Consider the following 21,814-nt stretch of genomic DNA (forward strand, 5'->3'; position numbering starts at 1 on the left):
GTATCATAACGCACAAGTGGTAGAAACAGGGGCCTCAGCAGGCAGCCAGGCTGGCTGACAGACAGCTCTAGAACGGTCCCAGCTGTTCCTCAAATAGTTACATTTACCTCTGGCCTTTTGGATATACACACAAATACCACATTTTCACCACACCACACCTCTGATGCTCCTAACTGCTTGTTATATTTGCTGAGCAAAATGCAGACAGGAAAATGGCAGTTGTCTCCCATCCTGATGAGACAGTGTGTACATGCATATTTATATGTGTCCTTGGCCTTGGAGAGCTCCTCACTAATGCAAAAGGGCAAACCAAGACTACTGAATGTGATTTTTTTTTTCTGCCCAGTGAATAGAGATTTGGGCAGAATGAACCCGATAATGAACAAGAGTACTGTACCTTGTGTGGATGGAAAATAACATTGATTTTGTAAACAAAATACATTATGCATCACAGAGGGTATCCCATTATTTTCAAGGCCTAGACAAATGTGTTGCCAGATAAATAGGTTATTTTAATAGTTTACTGTTTACTTTAAGCATGGAAGAAAATGAGAGACAAGATTTCGGCTTGGCTTTATCAAATTTAACAATTAAGTTCTTTTTTTTTCCCCAGCATGGACTAAGGCATAGATGCCTCCTAAATAACCAATAAATTTGTTGTCCTCCACCAATGATGCAGATTTGTAGTTGGGCCACAAAGAGAAATGATTACGTGCAGCAGACATAGGCAAGGAGTTGATTACAGGCATCTAAATTGTCATAAGTGACAAACAGATCATTGGGTAATAGATGACTGCTGATGGGTATGAGGGATCACTCGTCCCAATCGATTGTTTTTGAACAAACCTTCATTAAACATGCTCAGAAAATAACTATTCACAGTTTGAACTGCTCTCTTCACAAAGTTGCTTCAGGATCCCTCAGGGCAGATTTAACTGCTAGACAAACTCTTTACTTCCACTGGCAGTGAAACTGTTGAATTCTGATGAAAGATTGCAGGACTTAGTTTGGCAAATTTATTGTCTCCCATTTGTTATATTGTCCTTTAAGGGTACTGAATTTACCTGCTGTCTACTGCGTATGCTATATATATTTGTCTTTTATTGAACGTCTATTTTCCCCCAGTTTATGTAGAAACCTGCATGTCCAAAACAATTTTTACAATTGGGTAATAAAGTTTATCTAATCTAACCAAATCCTGCGGCTTAGAACAATCCCTTAGTGGAGTATTTAAGATATTCAATATATTTGAGACATTCAGTTTACAGACAGTTAAAGAACAGTAGCACCCCCATTTGGCTCCAGTCAGTGTAAACTTTGTAAATGCTTTAAAAGAAGCAACAACACATATTTCCCTCAAAGTAGCATTTAGGTTGTGAACTAAAGATTTCAAAAAGACTTGTGTACAAGGACCATCTGGAAATCAACAGTGATGATTCATTAGCTATAAAAGAGTGATTGTTTTGAGTTTGCTCATTAGTTACATGTCTAAAGATCATTTTGATGTGTGGACAAAAGCAACACCCGGAGGGATTCAGCTGTGGGTGCTCTTTGGAGGAATATTTGACCAAGTCTTTTGGACCCTTTGAAAGGACTACACTTTGAAAGGTCTACAGCATCAAAACAAAACATATGGTGGACGATTGACTAAGTTTAGGCTCGGGGAGGGAGATGGTTAGGGTCAGGGTAAAAATATCAGGGTCAGAGGCAATCAGAGGCAGAGTAGGGGCAGGTCTTCACATAAAGCATTCTGGGTAAGCATGCCCAACAAGGGCATTTAGTCTCTCCCATATCAGGACATTTCAAAAAGTGGATAGGAAGCGCCAGGGACTGAATCACCAACCCTTATAATAGTAAACTCGCCTTACCACCTGAGCTACAGCTGTGTGATGGTACCCACTGCTGACATTATTGCAGTGTGTCCATGTGTCATGCACTGAGCCTATAGGGACCAACAAAGGTAGAAGTGAACCAGTTACTTTCTCTGAGCTCTGATGTACTCATTTATGACACGTTTATGTTTCAAGGCCAATTACAGTTCTTCTCTTTAAAAAGCTGAGCTTTTCACTGAGTGCTTCGCTACTGCACAGTCATATAATTCATTAAGTTACCATGTTAATATATATTATTACTACTGTGTTTAAACTCCATTATTATTCTTTATTACTTTAACCAGCACCTGGTATTTAAATAGCAATTACAAATGGTTGTGTGTGGTTTTTTTGGGGTTTTTTTTGTGAAAGATAATTATGTGAAGTAGCGACTTCAGCTAAAAAAGCCTTGAAAGTTAACTAAGACATTTAATAAGTAATTTGTAAGATTCAGCCACCATTTCTTACTATAAATATTCTGTATGCCTGATTTCTAATGACAAATGTTGTTTAAGGATGCAAGTATCAGCATATGCATAACCAATCATCACAAAATTTCAAAATATGAACTGCATGACCTCATGCAGTGCATAAATGCTCACAGCAATGTGGTCGAAATGAATATGTGGTTACATGGAAAGCTAAATAATACTAAAATGCTAAATTTCAGACTTTTAAAAAGAAATGAATCTTGCTTTAAACACCACCAGTTGATCTATACATGAATAGTGTTTTGCCTTCACCCTTCATACATCACAGTATCTTTCTTCAAACAAATCCTAAGTCCAATATCCACAAGCCTACTGAGCTATGCACTTTCAAGCTCCTCTTCTTGACTTATTTTTGGCATGCTATTATTTTCGCTCCCTGCCTGATACTCAATCTCCCCACGATTGACTGTAGTGTATACTTAGCCAAGGACACCTCTTCTGCCGGACGGTATTTCTTCATTGTTCATAATGATGGGCTATCACAAACAGAGGGGGAGGCAACTGCATCACTACTAGCATTCAAAGTTAAAGTACAAAAAAACCTGCATTGATTTGCACCTGACCTTAAAGGTGAGTCAGCCAATATAGAGATATCCATCAGTGAGGCTTGGTTACAGAGTACTGAGCGGAAAGATGGAGCCCTTACTAAGCAAAACAAAGGTCAATGAACATCCTGGTAGGCTTCCTTTGCTGCAAACTTCCTGTCTTACTGTTGTATCCGTACCCCTTAGAAAACACCACAAATAGAAACAGTAGTGTTATACATAGACACTCCTTTCTGTTGCTGAGTACTGGTTTTATAAAGTCCATTTCCTAAAGATAGATGAGTGCAGCCATGGGAAATACTTTTTATATGCAGTGTCATGGTTAATAAAGTGATCTGAGCGAAACTGAAACCTCTACAATAGTTAAAATAAAAGTGAATTAAAAGTATAAATTATGTTTCCCTTGAACCTAATAGAAAAGCGGAATGGAGAGAAACAAAACCCCTTTGTTGCTTGTCTGCTGTCATAACTTTACATCATGAATCTTCAGGGTCTGCACCATATCAAGTCAGAGCTACTGCAGCACTTAGGAGTTATATTTAGAGGTAATTTTGTTTTTAGAAATACAAGCACTCTTCTCTCAGATATATGACAAGCTGTACTCTGAGTCTCAGACATAAAATGTGGAGGAAAGAGAAAATAATTTTTCATCAGCACAACCAGGAATACAACAATCATGATTGATAGGGCCAAGACAGCAACCTTAGTAAACAGAAATCTTAAATTGATGTCCCGACGGAGAAAGATTTTATCTGCGTGGCTGTGCTGCACCTTCACAATTCATACTGATAGAATGTGCATAATCACAGTCCCTCACCATGCTTGTCTGCATGCTTGATGAAAGGAAAATGGGCTCCATACAACAGAAACAGAAAAGAGGTTTTCTAGAGAATTACTATTACCTCATGAGTGTGTCACTGCAATTTGGAAAAAGCCTCTGAAATATTCCATTTGGTGGTTTTAAATTGCCAACCACTGAGGTGAAAAATACTAAAATCAAATACACTGCCACTCTGAAACACAGCTGGCACATGCACAAATATGCACACCATTGCACAAGGAAATAACAGAGGTTTTGTGTCTGCTTGGCCAAGAATAATAACTGTCTCCCAATGTAAGGGTGCTGCTGGTGCTTTAGCTACTTCCCAGCAGATACAGTATTTTATGGCTAGACACCAATACCTCCTCAAAGTGCTACTGAGCCATATTGCACCTGATGCCAGGCCACCACTGTGAGAGCTGCTGTACAACACAAAACTGCGAGCCAACAGCACATCTAATAGGACACCTGTCTCACTAGCCTCCAATCTTGTCAATTTCAAGTCAGTTTTATTTGTATAACCCAGTATCACGAATCACAAATTTGCCTCAGGGGGCTTTACATTCTGTAGCCTACAGCAATACAATATCCTCTGTCCTTAGACCCTCGATTTGAATAAGGAAAAACTCCCTTAAAAAACGAAAGAAACCTCAGGAAGAGCAACAGAGGAGGGATCCCTCTCTCAGGATGGATAGACGTGCAATAGAGTTTTTGTGTACAAAATAGAACACAAATTTTAATAAAACAGCATTGAACAGGATAACAAAATTGTAATAGATCTTCCAAACAAACAATCCATACTCCACTTTCCCCAAAAGAGGAAAAGGAGAGAAGCACACAACAAAAATCTATCTTCTAAAGACAACAACAGAGACTGTTTTTCACTTTCCCAGTAAATAATTTCCCATTTCCATCCTATTGACTCAGAAATCATCTCATGAAACTCATCTCACTAGTAGTCACAAATTTATAAACCACTTCATTAACATTTAGCAAGCTGGAGATTCTCCAGAGAGGAGCTCTTCTGCTGTTCTACACCTGCCGACTTGTGTCACCTGTAGGAGAGGAAAATAATGGCAGCTGGAGTTCTGACCTGCAGACTAGACATGTTGAACATGCTTTCTAGAGGGAATGAAAGCAGTACTTTTCTGCAATTTTAACATTTGCACCACCTGCAGGCAGTGAGTCTTAAAGCTGCAGTTTTTGAAACCTTTTGTTGTCTTTGCATATACAAGTGTTTTTGAGATTTACCATTTGATACTTGAAGTATAAATTAATTGATAAAAATGGAACACCGTTGTGTCACACTAATCAGTGTTGTTTATTTAAAATAAAATAATATAAATAAATAAATAAATACAGTTCAGCTTGTTTTGTTCCGGTTTTTGCTTCTGATCATTTTTGTAAATGACTTTATTGCATTTATTTACCTTTCTAAATACTTATGACCCAGGCTTAACTTTAGGATTTGTCAGGTACTTGACCATCAGACAAGTCATCTACGTGTTGAGTAATAAAAATATTAATTTGTCCAGGATAAACATTTGTTCAATTAACAGATAAATCATTAAACAATCACATTTTCCGATTTTTTGGCTTCTGCATCACCTGTTTGTTTTCCACACAGATAAAAATCTGGTAAATAGCCCCTTCCTTTCCTTTCCAAATAAAGCTTGAGGCTAGAGGACACACAATGACCCTCAGAGAAGTGTGAACTAAACTCTTCCCAATATTCAGCAGAAAATATGCTTAGATTGACAAAAATCAGACTTTTTGCAGGTTTAAAGTATAACATGAAACATCAAGTACAAACACACATCCACACTGAGCAGGTTTTAGAAATGAAAAAACAAAAAAACAAAACAAAAAACAGTTGGGACACTTATTGCCTTTTTGCACAGGAGTAGGGGCTGTTTAATTGTCTGTAGATGTCTGTATCTGCTGTTCTAACCTTCTGCTTCTGTTACTTTCTTTGCCTTTAGATGCCACAGGTTGGACTGGAACTGTAGGTCTGAATTCAATGATATTGGCTGGGCCTAGGCTCAGCTTCTGTTGTGACCAAAAGTAGACCTGACTTTTTTTTACTGAGAATGGACAAAGATCGATGAATACCTGCTTTAATAAATGCAGCTCCACAGGCCAGGACGAAAGGCCAATACACTGCAAGGAACCCTAAAATCAGATGATTAGTCAATCAATAATATTTTTCAGTATGAGAGAGATTACATTTTTGCCACTTTTTTAACTTCCAATGGAGCTGATCTGAAAGCATCTCACAGACAATTGAGATTATATTGCATGGTCTACTTGGCTAGATCTATTTTTCAACTGTGAGAAATGTACAGTCCCTTGTGCTGCCTCCTCAACATTGATAGCCAAGTGATGTTGAGAGTCTAACCAGATATTTTTCATGCTATTCTCACCTTTCATTTTAATTGCTGTTAATATATGTTGTGGAATCACAGCAATCTCCACTAAGCAGTAACCTCCTCAATTACCTTCACATCACCCCACTTTGTTTCCTTGACCATGCTTCACCCCTGCTTGCTCTCCTTTCACATATCAAAAACTCAGTCGACAGCCATCGACACAAACAAGAGCAGCAGTGCTCACTGCAGAGGAAGATTTGTGAGGGCAGGTGGATATGCCATGGTCACAGGTTATAAAGCAAATAATACTGTGAGTATGGTATATTATGAATACAATTCTTAACAGTGATAAAAAATATCCAGTGGTATGGATAATATTTTGCTTCTGTGGACACAGAAAATATATGAGGGATCTGTATGCAGCCATTACTGGTTTATTAGTTACATTTTACTTAAAATTATTGGTTTGTGGCATTTACATTCCATCTTACTAACGTTAGTAAACTCATCACTGCATAAAGAAATCCTAACTACAATGTGACAGCAAATATCTCAGTTGTCATGTCAGGTTTTTTTGAGATTTTAACCACAGCATGGATAAAGCCAATAAACTGTATAAATTCAGTGCATGTGCCTTTAGCCAGTTAACAGAGTTTAATCCCCTCCCCCCTGAAAATGGCACCCGAGGTGCAGAAGACAGTCCACCTTGAATCTGTAGCCTTGACTCTAGAAACAGCCTCTCCTCAACCTATTACATTTAATCTCAACAAACGGTGAGCTGTTTTTCTTCCTGAAGACAAGATATTGCCAATCTCTCTCCCCCCAAGAGTACTGCTTATATTAAAACTGATACCTGAGAAAAACGGACTTAATCAGAACAAGCAAAATATATCCAGCCTTTGCAGGGCCTGTCAGCAACATCTAAGAGTCTGGCCCAGGACTAAAGCCATGGGAGAAGCCAGTAGGTGAGCAGAGCAGTACTTTGGTGTACCACTAGGACTATCCAGTGAGATGTCAAAACTAACAGAGACATCAGGAGTCCAAAGAGTAAAATGTTTACTGTTCCAACTTCCTGTATCCTGGAAAACACTATATTGTTCTTTCCAGTTCTACTTCTCTTCTGAAGACTGTCCGCTGTTTTCTTGTACCTCTCTTCTTTGTCTACTCTTGTGGAGATCAAGAACCTGAGGGGCAGTGGGATAATGCCCTGCATTCCCTGCAGATAGTGTATAATTACACAGACAAATTGTAATCCTGATTAGCCCCAGCAGCCTTTCCAGCCTGTTTACATAATCACATTGAGAGAAAGTCTTCATCAAGGGCTCAGTGGCCAGATTACTGTCTGTGCAGAACCCACCTGATTACCAGCAATTAGTGACTGCCAGGTATAGAGTTAAAAAAATCACTAGATTTTGTCAAAATATGGAGGCGAGAAGGAATTTTGACAAAAACAGTGTAATCAAAAGAAGCAGAAGTAGTGGGACACAACAGATGGACAATTTTCAACAATCTGTTCATTATCATTAATCGTTCACTGTCATTCAACATCCTAATGTCAGTGCAGTAAACAGGGCAGTGCCTGTGTGTTCTGTTTGTCCTCTCATGTGGTTTCCCTTCAACTTCCCATGACGATGATGTCCACTCCTGCTCTCCTCTATCAGGTCACTGCTACAACTGTCCAGCTTGAGGACGTCCCAACAGACAGACACTGAATATTTCAGTAGGTTGTAAACTGCAAGCTACCATCTGAAAAGGACCTTAAGTACCAGAACATATGAGTTTCAGTATGAACCATATGCAATATGAAGAGTTGCTCCAGGAAGCTGTAGCTGTAACTCCACACTGGATCCTCTTCACTTACAGTTTGAGCATATTACCATTCTCTCACATGACATTATCCACTGCTTACACATGCATGTGTCATAAAGATGGGGTGCTCTCAGCTCTGTGACTGTTTCTTCTATTGTGAACTTGACCGTTCGTCATTGCATTGAGGGATGCGGTGTCATTGTCAAAAGTGGCAAGCACGGCTCAAGCACTCAAGAGAAGATAGAGTAAATTGCTCACTGTCAGTGTAAAGGAATTCAATTTGTATTTGACCAATGTCTTTTGCTCTGTTTTAAGAAAATCCAGTCCCTGCAATTTAGCTTCCTAAATTTGTGTCTGTGTCAAGCAGTTTTATAAATTCCCCCAGGGTTAGGTGACACAGTTGCAGTGGTTGTCCTCAGTTGGTTGGTAGCGGACTGCTGCAATAAGAAAATATTATTCTGCATTCAAATACCACTGTGCTGTGTAATTCATTGAAAAACCAAGTTGATCACAAAATTCCATTTGATAATGATGTGCCGAGTGCCAAGAATCAGACAGGTGACTGAGATAACTTTGTGAACTGAGAAACAGAACTGTGCATCGCCTACACACAAGATCCTGTCTCAAAATAATCTAATTTAAAGTCAATGAAAAAGCACCTCTAGCAAAGCGGTGTTGTACAAACTTTGCTAGAGGTTGTTTTTTGTTAAGCATCATTATCTTAGTTGGGGGGGTGAGTCATGGACCGGATCTCTATCTTTTTACTTTGGCAAACATTGTGTCAACTGTCAGAGCAGAGGAACAACAGCTGTTCCATGGCTCTTCCTCCTCATCTTGCTCTGTCACTATTTCCTTTGCTCTTTTCCAAGAGAGGACCCAGGCCTCCTCCTCCTCCTCCTCCTTTCCTCCCTTCCCCCCTTCCTCCCTTCCTCCCTTCCTCCCTTCCTCCCTTCCTCCCTTCCTCCCCAGTTCCTGACTGGCTGGCTCCCTAATAAGTAACAGAACTAGGAGGTTTGGCAGGGGCCTCGAGGTTTGACATTGCCACAATGTGGGTGGTGATGAAACAGCACTGTGCTCGACTCTGCTTGACTTGACTTGGCTCATTCTTGGTGGGCGCTGCTACTCTGCATGCTGCACATTTCATCCACCCCCAATAGACAGACATGAGAATTACTCACAGGGTGAACAATCTGCATGTAAATTGATATCTGTGAGTGCCCATACAGACACACATACATGCATTCAACAGATAAACAGTCGTGCACTCACACACCGGATGTGCATCAACACACACACATGCCCGAATAAACACAGATTGAGAAGGAAAACATTTTGAGGGTTGGAATTGGATTTGCCTGTTTTTCTTTGGCTTTAATTTTAGTCGGAAATGAGAATTTCACACAGTAAGTGCAACATTTATATATAGTACACACACACACACACACACACACACACACACACACACACACACACACACACACACACACACACACAGAGTGTGCATACTTATACACTCAGTTATTATAATGAACACTTAACTGACTTAACAAGGAAGCAAGAAATTGTTTTTATTTGTTTTCTGTAAATATTTAAATGTCAGAGGACAATAGATGAACACATGGTAATTCCAGTGTGGCAAATGAGCAACAATTGCTTTTACTGATTTCTACACTGTGGTAAACATGGGGAATAAAAACAGAGGGGGGCAGACAGTTGAGTACAAAGTTAAGGAATTTGTTGCTTCAAATTTACAAAAAAAGAACAAGACTAGCTTTTGAAAAACTGTATCAGAAAAGTGGCATCGCAGTAGAGCTAAAATTTCCATTAGTCTGAGTAAAATTAGTAAAAAAAACATGGAACCAGCGGTTACCTCACCAGCTACAGCGAGTATTCAAATGGGCAGATCCTGAGAAAGAGCCAGTGGAATACTAACAAGCCCACCTTACACCTGCCTGCACTGGCAAGTCCGATAAACACCAGTCGACAAATTGGTTCCACACTATTAATTGCCTCGGCCCTCTAAATGGTTCCAGTTGACATTTCTAGTGAGAAATGGGTCTGACGCAAATCCCAAGTAAATACTTGGAAAAAGTCGACCTGGAAAAAGAGAAATGTGGACCACTTTAGCCTACATAAATTAAAATCTGTGAACATCCTATAGGAAATCTGCAGTGCATGCACTTGCGCCTCAACAATTCACTAGTTCACTACTAAGAAAAGCAGCTCACGTAGGCTATTAGAAGAAGCGTAGGCTACTGCAAGAATATCTATTGAGCGACTCAGTCAAAGCCTGCATTGAGCGCTAAACCAGTGAAATGCGTCCCTTAAAACTCCATCCAGTAAACCGTGGTAGCTTATTTTGCGCACGTCTGTACCGTTAAAGCTTTTGATTTCTGGCACGCACACACACATACACACACACACAGACACACACATACACACACACACACACATACAGAGAGAGAGAGAGAGAGAGAGAGAGAGAGAGAGAGAGAGAGAGAGAGAGAGAGAGGCACACTAAGCGCATCAGAAAATAGAGAATTGCTGCAGTGCCTCGTACCTTTCACACAAGTGAACATCAGTGAAAAGATGAGATTCCAAAAAACAATTCCCGTCCTAATCCTCATCGTTTTGGCTTGAACAAAGTCCCCTCGGCCACATTTAACGCATCTCCTGTTGAAAACGTCCCGTAGTTCAATAGATCCGTCGTAGTATCCGTCTCTGTAAATCCCCTTCATGTTCACAACTAACACATGTAACCTATGGACTATTTTTTCTCTGTGGGGTTTAAGTGGATCCCCTTTCCCTTCTCGGAGGAGAAACAGGCAGAGCCGCCCGCCGCGCTATGTCAGCTGATGGGAGAGAAGTGAGCAAGACTGAATTTTAGGATAGGACCACAGCAACCTGGATGAGGGCTCAACCATCTCTGCTGAGAGGGGCATCAAGTGTGAAGATCTCTGGCGGCGCGCTCTTGCATCTGCTGTTTAACATCTTTCCTTTTTAACCCCTGTAAGCCGGCTGAGAACTGAGAGGAGTCTAACCTACAATTTGAATGCTGCCTTTATCGATCGGCAATTGAACCACGCAGAGTGAGAGAGAAAGAGAGAGAAAAGGTGGTGGTGGGGAGGGGGGTGTAGAGAGAGAGCGAGAGAGAGAGAGTGAGCGAGAGAGAGAGAGAGAGGGAGAGAGAGAGAGAGAGAGAGAGAGAGAGAGAGAGTCCTGTGTAACTATGATGTGGCTGATGTGTGGGTAACAAATCATGAAGTGGGAACGCTGAGGTGTGGGTGGCAAGGGAGGAGGAGGCACGTCTTTATGGGAAGAATGTAAATCCTGGGAAAGAAATGAACTATGTTAATGACAGAATGTGGTTTGTGTGTGTGTGTGTGTGTGTGTGTGTGTGTGTGTGTGTGGGTGTGTGGGGTGTGTGAGGGGAAGGGGGAGGAGAGGAGGGGGTTGTTAGGTGAGACTCAGCCAGGCAGCATCCCGTCCCGAAAGCTGATGAAAGAAATTCGCCTGGTAGGCAATCCCACCATAACTCTGATTTTCATTTTGGAGATCGAGCGGAGCCGTTATTGGGAGTGATGGGGTTGGGCAATTTGCAATGCAAAGATGGGATGATGACGGCGCAAAGCGCAGCTCAGCTGCAGTGGGGCTCTTCTGCCATCTAGCTTCGGAAGAGTCACCGACCTCCACTTTGAAACAGAGAGAGAAAGGGAGCAGTGGAGTGAGAGGCCGTGATTGCACATACAATGAACATCATCCGGTCTATAACACATTCAAATATGGTTTCTTCATGAGCTGTTGATTATAATGCTTATGGCTCTGTCTACCCTTTTCACCAACATAGTCTCTGTATTCTTATAGTCCAACAAATTAAAGTTTCACTCTTCTGAGATCAGCAGCTTTTAGTGGAGCTTGAATATCAGGCAAGGTTTGAATCACTTAGGTGCATATAGCTTCGGGTTTGAGTAGTGCCCAATTAATAATAGCAAGTGCAATGACCTCCATAGAAATCAATATCCCGTAGCCCAGTATTGTCGAGATTTATTCCCGTGAAGTCGACAGGTTGAGTTCATGAGGACACCTTAAAAATGAACTCAGAGCACGTTTGAGGAAAAGCCAAGCTCAGTTACAATGTGAGAGCTGTCCATGGTGCTGAAAGTTTTAAAACAGAGCTTAAACGCGGCCACTTCTGTAAGGCTCACAGGCCCCGATCAGACAGAGCGCTTTTTAGCAGCCTGGGGCGGCTTTTTGTAATTGTTTTCAATGAGAGTGAAGCTTTTTGCTCGCTGCTTTTGCGCTGCTGAGCGCCTCGCAACCTGCAAAAAGCCACTCTGTCTGATCGGGGCATTATGGTTTAACCATTCCTTGCTTAAAAACACTGTGCACATAAGAATGTATTATATATTTTTAATTGTATGTTATTGTACTTAAGAGTTGATGGGTTTATTTGGTTAAAAAAGAAAGAAAGAAAGAAAGAAAGAAAGAGAGAGAGAGAAAGAGAGAGAGAGAGAGAATAAATGCCTTTGCATCTTCTCTTCGTTTGAGAAATTTCCTCACAATAGCGCATATCTGCTTTCCAGATTACCATGATTTTTGCATATTTTGTGTTCTGTGTCCAAGGTTAAGTTAGCCAGACAGGGTAAACCTCTCACCTTTAGCCCTGCTCTCCCTTGAGAAAATAAATAGAAAACCCCACCTGATCCTGCTCTAATCTAGTCTAATTATAAAGGCACTGGGATTGTTGTCCTTTAGCCAAATATTCAGAAAATATAATTCAGTTCTGGAGGCCAGATGCTGATAAATATCGCAGTTTAATTCTAACACTATGAGATTTATTTGGGATTTTTGAGCTGTAAATAGCCGCAGCACTTTTATGGACTTTGTGTTTTGTGAATTACATGTTACTCTCTATTTATTGTGACTTCGCCAGTTCAATGGAATGTATTGTTGTGCTTTGTGAAAATCTCATTTTACATGTTTGTGTGGACAGTTTGATATTAATCTATCTCGTTCCACCCATACAAACTGAATCACTACCCCATGAGCAATAGATTTGTATCCTCGCTCCATTTCTCTGTAGAGTTGTTTATCTCAGTGGTTTATGCAGCAAAACTACTACTGCGTATCTGCCAGTGTGAAGTGGAAGGTCCCTTATTCCCTCCTGGAATCAGAATTCTTCAGGTGTCTACAGGCCCAGTGGAGGCTGCTGGGAATGGATTGAGGCACCAGGCAGCTTGTCTTTACCACTGTAATCGACAGGTGGGCCCAGGAGAGAGGGCTTCAGTCATATTGATGCCTCTCGCCAGCTCCTGCTTGCTGCTTGATGAGCAATCAGACTGCCTCCTGCCTGATCCGCCTGTTGTTTTTGTGTGCATCTGTGTGTGTGTGTGTCCACGTCTATGTATCAACAGTTCATAAATGCCAAATGGCACATATATGCTCTCACAGATGCGGGCACAGTTGAGCTTTCTGTGTGTATTGAGGCATGTTTGTGTAAACATTTGCGCGCTTAAGTTCATCCTGAAAGGGAAGTCATGTGTTGAATGTATTTTTATGTGTTGGCCATTGCATCAGGGAGAACAGAACCAGTCAGCTAACCAGCCAGATTACCAGCCAACCAACTGAACAGCCAGTCAAACTGCTACATTGACTGTGTTGACTCTGTTTTCCCCTCAGGGACTCAGGCTGTTGTACTTGTGAATCTGGGCAGCATGTTCTGATTAGTAGCGGCCACGTATGAGGACTAACGCCTGGGAAGGTTTCTGTGTTGCACAGTGGGCCAAAGGTCTCCTGTCCTCCCAGAGGGGGCCTTGCGAGGGGGTTAGACAGGTGTCTGTGAATGTGTGTGTCTGTGTGTGTGTGCATGCTGTATATGTGTATGCACAAGTGCCTGCACATGTGTGAATAAAAGTGTCAGAGTATTTTTGTGTACATTACACATGTGCCCTACGGGGATGTACACTAAAGTGTGCGTGCATGCCTGTTTGCATGTACATGTGCTTTGATTCTGTGCGCCGTTGCATACATCGAAGTTGAAATCTTCATGCCTGGGTAATATTTCGTTTGTGGGTTTGTCTGTTTGTGTGCTGGGGCAAAGTGCAGCTGGTAGGGGGCTGATAGAGTAAGCACTGGGGTTGGCTTAGCTGGCTTAACTTCCCCAGAGGAATGTGTCTGGATCTGGCCTCTCACACACTGCTGCTAATCCACTGCTGGGTTCTGTTGCTCCATTGCTCTGGGTCTGCTACCTACAGCACCCAAGGGGCACTGGGAAGGTGTGTGCAGGTGAAAGGGTTAGAAGGGAGATATGTGTGCACGTGAGTAAGAGGGTACAGGGGGATCAGGATGAAGTCATTGTTTGTGTATGTGTGATGAAGGGTGTTTAGGGCATAAAAAAGATGTTTCAAATAAAACTTTCAAGATTATGGAGTCCAATCAAATGTATGTATACTACTGTATGTTTTTCTTCATGCTTGTGTGTACATGTGAGCACTATTGAGCGTGTTATTTTATTTTCTACTAATTTCAGCCACCATGGCAGTGTGGATAATCTTTGGTCTATTTCAGTGCTCAAGTATGATGGCCCCTCACTGAAAAATGACTGAAATAGAGAAAATAAAAGACAAAGGTGGGCTTGCCTCTAACAGCAATATAAACTGTGCTTGGTGTAATGTAAGGTGGATCCTACAATTGCGCAAAAGCGCACATTCACGCCTTCTCCTGTAGCAGGTTACATGGTGGCGTATTGACAAAAACATGCATTGACAGTTTTACTGACATGCCTGGCAAGATTATCATCAGTGTGATGCTAGCACTTTAGCTGAGGGCAACACTCTGAGCTATGAGTCACAGCAAATGGTTCAGTCAGAATAAATATGAATAAAAAGTGACATCAAAAACATCAAAACCATTTTTGATCCATTTTTAGTCTAAGAAAAGCTTCATAAAAATGAATTACACAATATTTTCCCCTCCGTGACCTATTGCTTACACATGAATACATACAGTAGACTGTTTCATCTCACTCTCCTCTTTGCTTTCTTTCTTTTATTTATTTATTTATTTTTAAATCTCACCACCTTTACTTGACTACTATATGTGAGTTTACCACACTCTGATGTCTTTTCCTCATTAGGTTCTATATAGGTTTCAATCAGAGCCCTGCTGACTGAGCTTGCTCATGTACTTTGTTCACATATCTGACACTAAACATGTTTAAACCTTTGATCTTCTGAGGTTAAATCTGAAATACTAGAGAGAAAGAGAGAGAAGGAGGAAAAGGGGGGTGGGAGAACAAGGAGTTGAGGGAAAACAAGGGTTAAAGGTATTGATTGATGCATGGTGGCAAACATAAAGGTGAGAGATAGAAAACAGATGTGAGTTGAAGAGAGCAAGAGAAAGACAGAGAAGGACGAACAGGCAAAAGGAGGGCAGAGTGAGGATGAATTGAGGTTGTTGGCACTGAAAAAAAAATAGGGAGAGAGGAGACATAGGAGAGATGCAAGGGTAAATCTTTATAATAAGCAGGCGAAAAAAATAGATTTGAGTAGCGCAGGAGCCAGAGCAACAAGAAAAATGTAATGAATAGTGAATCTAACTAGATACACAAAACAAATGTGTTTATGAAAGAGATAACATATATTGGGTGACACAAGCCTCAGCTACTTGAATATGTGCACCAGAAAGCTTTAAAGTGTTCAAGTATTTTCATTTAAGATGGAAAAGATTTCAGTGAATGCTCCCCATACAACACAGGGGACTGTTTGTGTGTGTGTTTACACTCAAGGTCAGACCATTTAAATGGGATAATTAACATGATGGAAAGTGTTTCCATTCCAACGATAATTGGTAAAACTACTGACAGAAAAATCTAGTTGTTCGCCAAAGCGACTCCACTGCAGCATACCCAACTTCAAAGATGGTCTCATCATATATTGAAATGTAGAATGAACAGTCTGGTGATACACAGACTTAATCATATGAATAAAAGATCAAAGGGAAAAATTGCTGATTGAGAGAGAGGAGGAGAGAATAAGCAAACGCTAGCTTTTTGATTCACTCCACAGAGGAGAAAAAAAAATGAGTTAAACACCTTTTTTTGAGAGGAAAAATGGTGTGTTTGATTGTAAGTGTGGAGGAGATACTTAGAAATGTGCTGGTGGTATTAAAAAATGTGCTGGTGTTATTGAGTGAGGGGTTTTATGACAGTCCACGTCATAATCTGGTATTCATGACAGCCAAGGCTAATCACACTGTGAAATACCAGATTTACCTACACTGACTAAAGTGTTGCTATGCCTAAATAGCACCTTTAAGCCAGAACTACACAGACAACCTTTTGAGGCAACAAAGATGGGCAATTTATGCATCAACTGTAAGCATGAGTTGGTTGTTCCTAGTTATCCATATTACCAAATTCACATCCAGGCTGAGGAGAAATTTGTCTGTTTGAATTTCCTTAAAATGGTGTCAGTGTTTCCTCAATACAACTGCATTCTTGTTTGTAACTGGAATTGCTACATCCTTTCTAACTATCATCAGTATGTCATTGTCAAGTAACAAAATCAATCAGCAATTCAGAATATGATATGCTGTGCTTGGGCATATTGAAATTCATATGTAAAAAATGAGACAGATCACCATTTTTTAGAGCTAGTATTACTTTTTGCAGAGCGTGGCGCGAATCAAGTATCCTGCTAAGCAGCTTAGCGAGTCCTACAACACTTTGTGTTGCTCCCAAGGTGAAATGCACGTCTGTCAGAACAGCTCGCTACATTCCCTGTAGGTCAATGACGTATCTGAAGCTCAAGCTCTTCCTGTTTCAAGTGATGGTTCAAAGGCATCCTGATGGCATTTCGCCTTTACATACCATCTACTCACTATATTGTTTCTGAGCTTGATATTCTTTATCTGCCATTACCCATCTTCATTGTGACTCAGCTACTGTTCATTCTCAAGAAGGAAAGACAGAAAGTAATCAATAGTTCAGTTAAATTACACCATAAAAATATATTTCTTTGCCTCCAGCAAGATATGTGGTGTGATACTGCATCAGCTTATTTTATTATTATTAACATCACTGCTTACTAGACTTTTTGTTAGATGAAATCAAAAGTGTACCCATGGTAAAAAATAAAAAAGCTGCATGAAATGAAGGCGAAGAGATCAAAAAGTAGGTTAATATGGTAGTCGGTCAAGTTATGATTGTTCTCATAAATCTATCAAAGAACAAAACATTCATCCAATTTGCAAGAAAACAAGGGAGTTTTTCCTTTTTCTTTTTTCTTTTTAGTGAGTGGACTGTATGACTTTGACCACTCACCTCAGGGCCATGCACATAGATGATCTTCTTCAACTATTTACGATGACAAAGTGGTATTCAATTTCCCTGTTTGAAAAGTGAGCAAGAGGAAAGAGCAATACAGTGCAAGAAAAGCATCCTATCATTCACTGTTAGCTGCTAAAAACTGATTGTGGTGTAAGGAAAAAAAATACAAATACATTTTTCGCTTGAAAATTTTTGCCCATTTCGTCCTTAAAACTGAAGCTAAGTGCTGAACAGAGCTGAAAATGAGTAGGTTGAGCTTCTATTGAAAAATATTAACATGCTCATAAATTTAATTCATTTCTGTATTTCTGATAGAATAGAATATGAGGTAAAAAAAAAAAAAAAAAAGAAAATCCATGTCAGAACATTTTATTTGTGCTGTGTCAGATGTTGGGTGAAGATATCATGAACATGCATGTAAATGGAATTAGATACACATGAGACTTTAGTATTATATACAATATGAATTCATTAACGAATTATGGAGTAGACTTGCTGTGTGAAGCAGTTTTGTTCATCTAATAATATTTAATGTTTTACATTGTAATGAAATGAACTTTAAGTTTGCAAATGTTTGGTAAAGTGGGATTTTTAAATGTCGCAGAGCAGATGTATGATGATTTGATCAGAGATGAGGGATCAGTCTCCCTGATGGTAATATCAGATACATAATATATATACTGTACTGTACACACACAACACAAACCTGTTGAGCATATCTGTGTATTTTCCTTATATAAACAAGAACAAATATCGGCAGATTATGTTGAAGTAAATTAAGGTAAATTTGGAATCTAAAACTGGGACATTTTATGTGGAGACACATCATCTGTGCCTGAAATCCAACAGGTGGCAGCTGAACATGTTCTGGTGAAATGGCCAAAAGAGAAGAACATTCTGCAATCTTGTTATGTGCATTTTTTTTCTTCTGTTTTATGAGTAAGTTGTGCATATTACTATACATCCATAGGATTTCAGTTGTCCCTTACTTACCCCTAACCCTGGAGACACCAAAAAACAGGTAATACTTCTAAAACTGCTTTAAATTCATGTTTTTGTGTTGGACACCCAACAACCTTAATTATACACAGCAAGTATCATCTGAGCTGGATACACATTTATTTTGCTATACTAGCATGTAATGTGAAAAGCAGACCCATTTACCCTGTTCTCCCCATATGGTTTTGTACATAAACACCTGTTTGTAATTGTATATATGTTTATTACATGGGAAATTGCAATTCAAAGACATTATTTGGGATTTGAAGCCTTACATGTGCATTTTATATGTTTGGTATTTATATTATATTTGTACCCAGGGTAACTTAAAGTGAAATAACTGTAATAAGCTTCAATTCCCAGATACACAGAAGACCAAGCAACCAAACTTAAGAAGTACAAAGGTTGGGCCCTTTTGGATCTTGCAATAACCATGTGATCATAAAATGACCCTGTTGGCTTGAAATGACAAGAAAAGAAACAGAATAAGTGGTGGACAGAAAGGATATTTTGAGAGAGCAATTAGAGTCAGTAGAGGGGAGAAGATATGATTCAGGAGAGAAGGAGATGTGCAGTCTTGAGGCGTGTTTTCAGACTGCAGTGGAGGATGTTCTTTATCTCTTCTCTCCTCTGCCGCGAAATTTGCGAAATTACCTTTTGTTTACGGACATTATTTGGACCCTTGTGAATCTAAGACTAAACTCACCACACAGAATCACAATCACAGTCAACTGAAGGTATAACAGGTATGCAACTGGAATTGTTTTTGATTGTATAGAAATAGAGTGCACATTGATTGTGGAATGAGAGTGACTTCCATTTTAAAGCAATTGAATTGAGGGCTCTGAAATTTGTGCATTTTTCATTTTGCCTTTGCCTAATTACCAAATTGCAGCAATCAAGACCTGATCTCCACACTCCCACTGTGACTGCCCTTTAAAAGACCAATTAGACTTGTTGTGTTTGATGAATAACTACATGTGGAACTGCTTGATATATTTGTTTCGGATTTCGTCTTTGTCTGTCAAAGAGTCAAGAGTGGAAAATTCCCAGTGCACCCCTGGAAGGAGTGAAAAGTGTCAGTGTCACTGAGGCTCAGAGCCACGAGTCTAACACTCAACTTCCTTCTAGCTAATGAGAAACAATACATTTAAAAAAGCTGCTCTCTTTTGCAGGAACAAATCTGGAGAGACTTTAAAAACTAACATTAAATACACGAAAGGAAGTAATATTTACCATTTATAAGTGCACATGTAACTAATATCAGATTGACATGATAATTACAGAACAAAAAACTTGGAAAACTTGTTTTGAAACGTATCTGAAAAGAAACTGGGGAGGGCATTTAACGTTGTATGTTTGAGAGAAAGTGAGCTTGTGGACCAATTATTCGTGCCTGATTGGGTCAGTGAAAAGCATGACGCGGCATATACAGAATAGGTTTCACAGATGAGTTTGCTGAATTTGTCAGTTTCAGCCCTGTATTGCAGTCTGTGGTGCCCAGTGACTGGAATGAGCAAAAAAAAAAAAAATCCCTTAAACTGGAAGGATTCATCCCCACTGTACATCTGAATCTGTTTCCCATCCTCAAAACCTGCCTTTGATCTCTTAACTGAGCTTATCTTCTGTTCATGATCACTCTAATGTGCGTCATTTTTGTGCTTTTGCCTTCCCTTTGCGTCCTTTAAGATTCCCTAAAATCTGGTGGAAAAAATAAGATGCAGTGTGTATGCAGTGTTGTGCCTCCTCCTTTCTTTTGCATTCATGTATTTATTGTGTTTTGCGGTCTGCTGTTGTTATTTTGCATCATGTTTCCATCTAGTTTTGCTCCATACTGTTGAGTGTTTGTGTCTGCCTCAATATCTTCAACACCTAAACTCTCTTTGCTTCCTTTTGCATTCTTTCTCCGTTGTGCCGTTACTGTGAATAAATCTTGTTTAACAAAGACACTGAACCACCCCCATCATCCCTACAAACAAGACACTGCAGAAATGTCACTAAATGAAAAAATAAATCTTGACTGTATGAGTCATATCCCTTAAGGGTATTTGATATATGATAGCGAGAAATCATTTGACAAAATAACTTAAATAAGCCATAAATAAATAATTAGAAAGCATATCTTCTCATATTGTTTTTGTTGTGTTGTTTGTTGGTGCCACATTATACTGTAGCTTAGCATACGAGTGACTAACATGGATTTATGATTTTGTCACGCAGTTGGAAGTGTACACATATTGTGAACGTGGTGCATTCGGTTACAATGTGCAATTCAAGAGTCAACAATAGTTGGAAAAAGCTATTTGACACATGAAATAACACCTTTCTAGGATTTTTGGTGTTGTCACATAATTCAAGGAAACAGGAGAATAGAGACTGGGGTCTTTTATACGGTTAAATCTCTATCCGTTAAAAAACATGTGGGTATGTGCACAAAGGAACTTGTATTTGTACAAAGTCCTGTATGGGCGTACGTGATGATAAACATATAGTCAGAGAAAATTATAGGAACAGTATGTTTCTAGATTTCTTTCTCCTCTTATGAAAACACCACTCATTGCTGCAGCCTCTAAAATCCTGCACTACTTATAACAAGTTGTGAAATTTGCACTTTCACATTTTAAAGTAAAAACATATTCACACATACATATTGCTACAAATGAAAACCATTTCGGGACACATTGATGGAGGGTTGTAATAAAATGAAAAAGAAACTTGAAGCTGAGCTGCCAGCCATTAGTCAGTCATGGAAAAGCTTCATTCAACACAATTTCTGTGCTGCTGTGAGCCAATACCCACTAACATGTTTTATCAAGTTCTTTTTTGGACAGCTGTGACTGGAGCAGCATGCTGTAACATTTTGGTGGGAAAGAGTAGGTCGGGGGTGGCTTTGTGTGGTTTGAGCAAGAGTCTTGATTGAGGTTAGATTTCCTCAGGATTGAACTCAGAGCTGCTATTTTAAAGGCAGCGGGCACCTCACCTGTCTGCGAAGATTTGTTGATGCATGTGGAGATGAACTGAGACAAGATGGTGGAACAAGATTTAAAGAGAGGTGTAGGTACCGGGCCGAGGGAGCAAATGGTGCAGTCAGAATTAGGTATGATGTCCTGCAGAGCCAAGCTGTGACCTCAGTGAAGCGGAGGTGAATCCAGCAGCTGGGGCTGCCATTTATAGTTGGTACATTTTTGATTGATTAAATGTTTCAATACATAATGCAGGAATGGTGGTCGAAAATAATAATCCAGCAGGGTTAAGCAAGGTCTGTTTCATACTGAGAGCAGGTTTGGGGTCACCTTGATCACTCTCACTGAATAGATTCTATTAATAATTATCTAATTAGATTCATGTCCTACAAATGTAAATCAACTCATCAAAATGCATGCATTCATTTGCTGCTTGTACATAAACATAAACTTCTTTCCATCTATATTTGGCTATACAGTAATATTCCCAGAGAGATAATACAGACACATTGCCAAATAGGCCTTTTTCACAACAGACTTGAACCAAAAAGAAACAAGGAAAGATGGGGTACATGTCACCAAAGTCATTATAGTGCACTACAGATATTGCTTTGATTGT

At 39.8% G+C, this 21,814-nt stretch overlaps 1 protein-coding gene across 5 annotated transcripts in view; it reads right to left on the reverse strand.

Annotated features, from left to right (window-relative positions):
- Positions 1-10,912, reverse strand: part of LOC121904871 (CUB and sushi domain-containing protein 3-like) — a 235,399-nt gene extending 224,487 nt beyond the window's left edge. For 3 of the 5 annotated variants that reach the window (XM_042422650.1, XM_042422651.1, XM_042422649.1), the window contains exon 1: positions 10,466-10,912. In XM_042422650.1, the coding sequence (XP_042278584.1) occupies positions 10,466-10,643 (178 nt within the window). In that variant the 5' untranslated portion in view covers positions 10,644-10,912. The remainder of the gene's footprint in view (positions 1-10,465) is intronic. The other 2 variants (XM_042422653.1, XM_042422652.1) reach the window with 1 other exon arrangement.
- Positions 10,913-21,814: the final 10,902 nt, after the last annotated feature.

The sequence above is a fragment of the Thunnus maccoyii genome, chromosome 10 (genome assembly GCF_910596095.1).
Source record: "Thunnus maccoyii chromosome 10, fThuMac1.1, whole genome shotgun sequence".
Classification (NCBI taxonomy): domain Eukaryota; kingdom Metazoa; phylum Chordata; class Actinopteri; order Scombriformes; family Scombridae; genus Thunnus; species Thunnus maccoyii.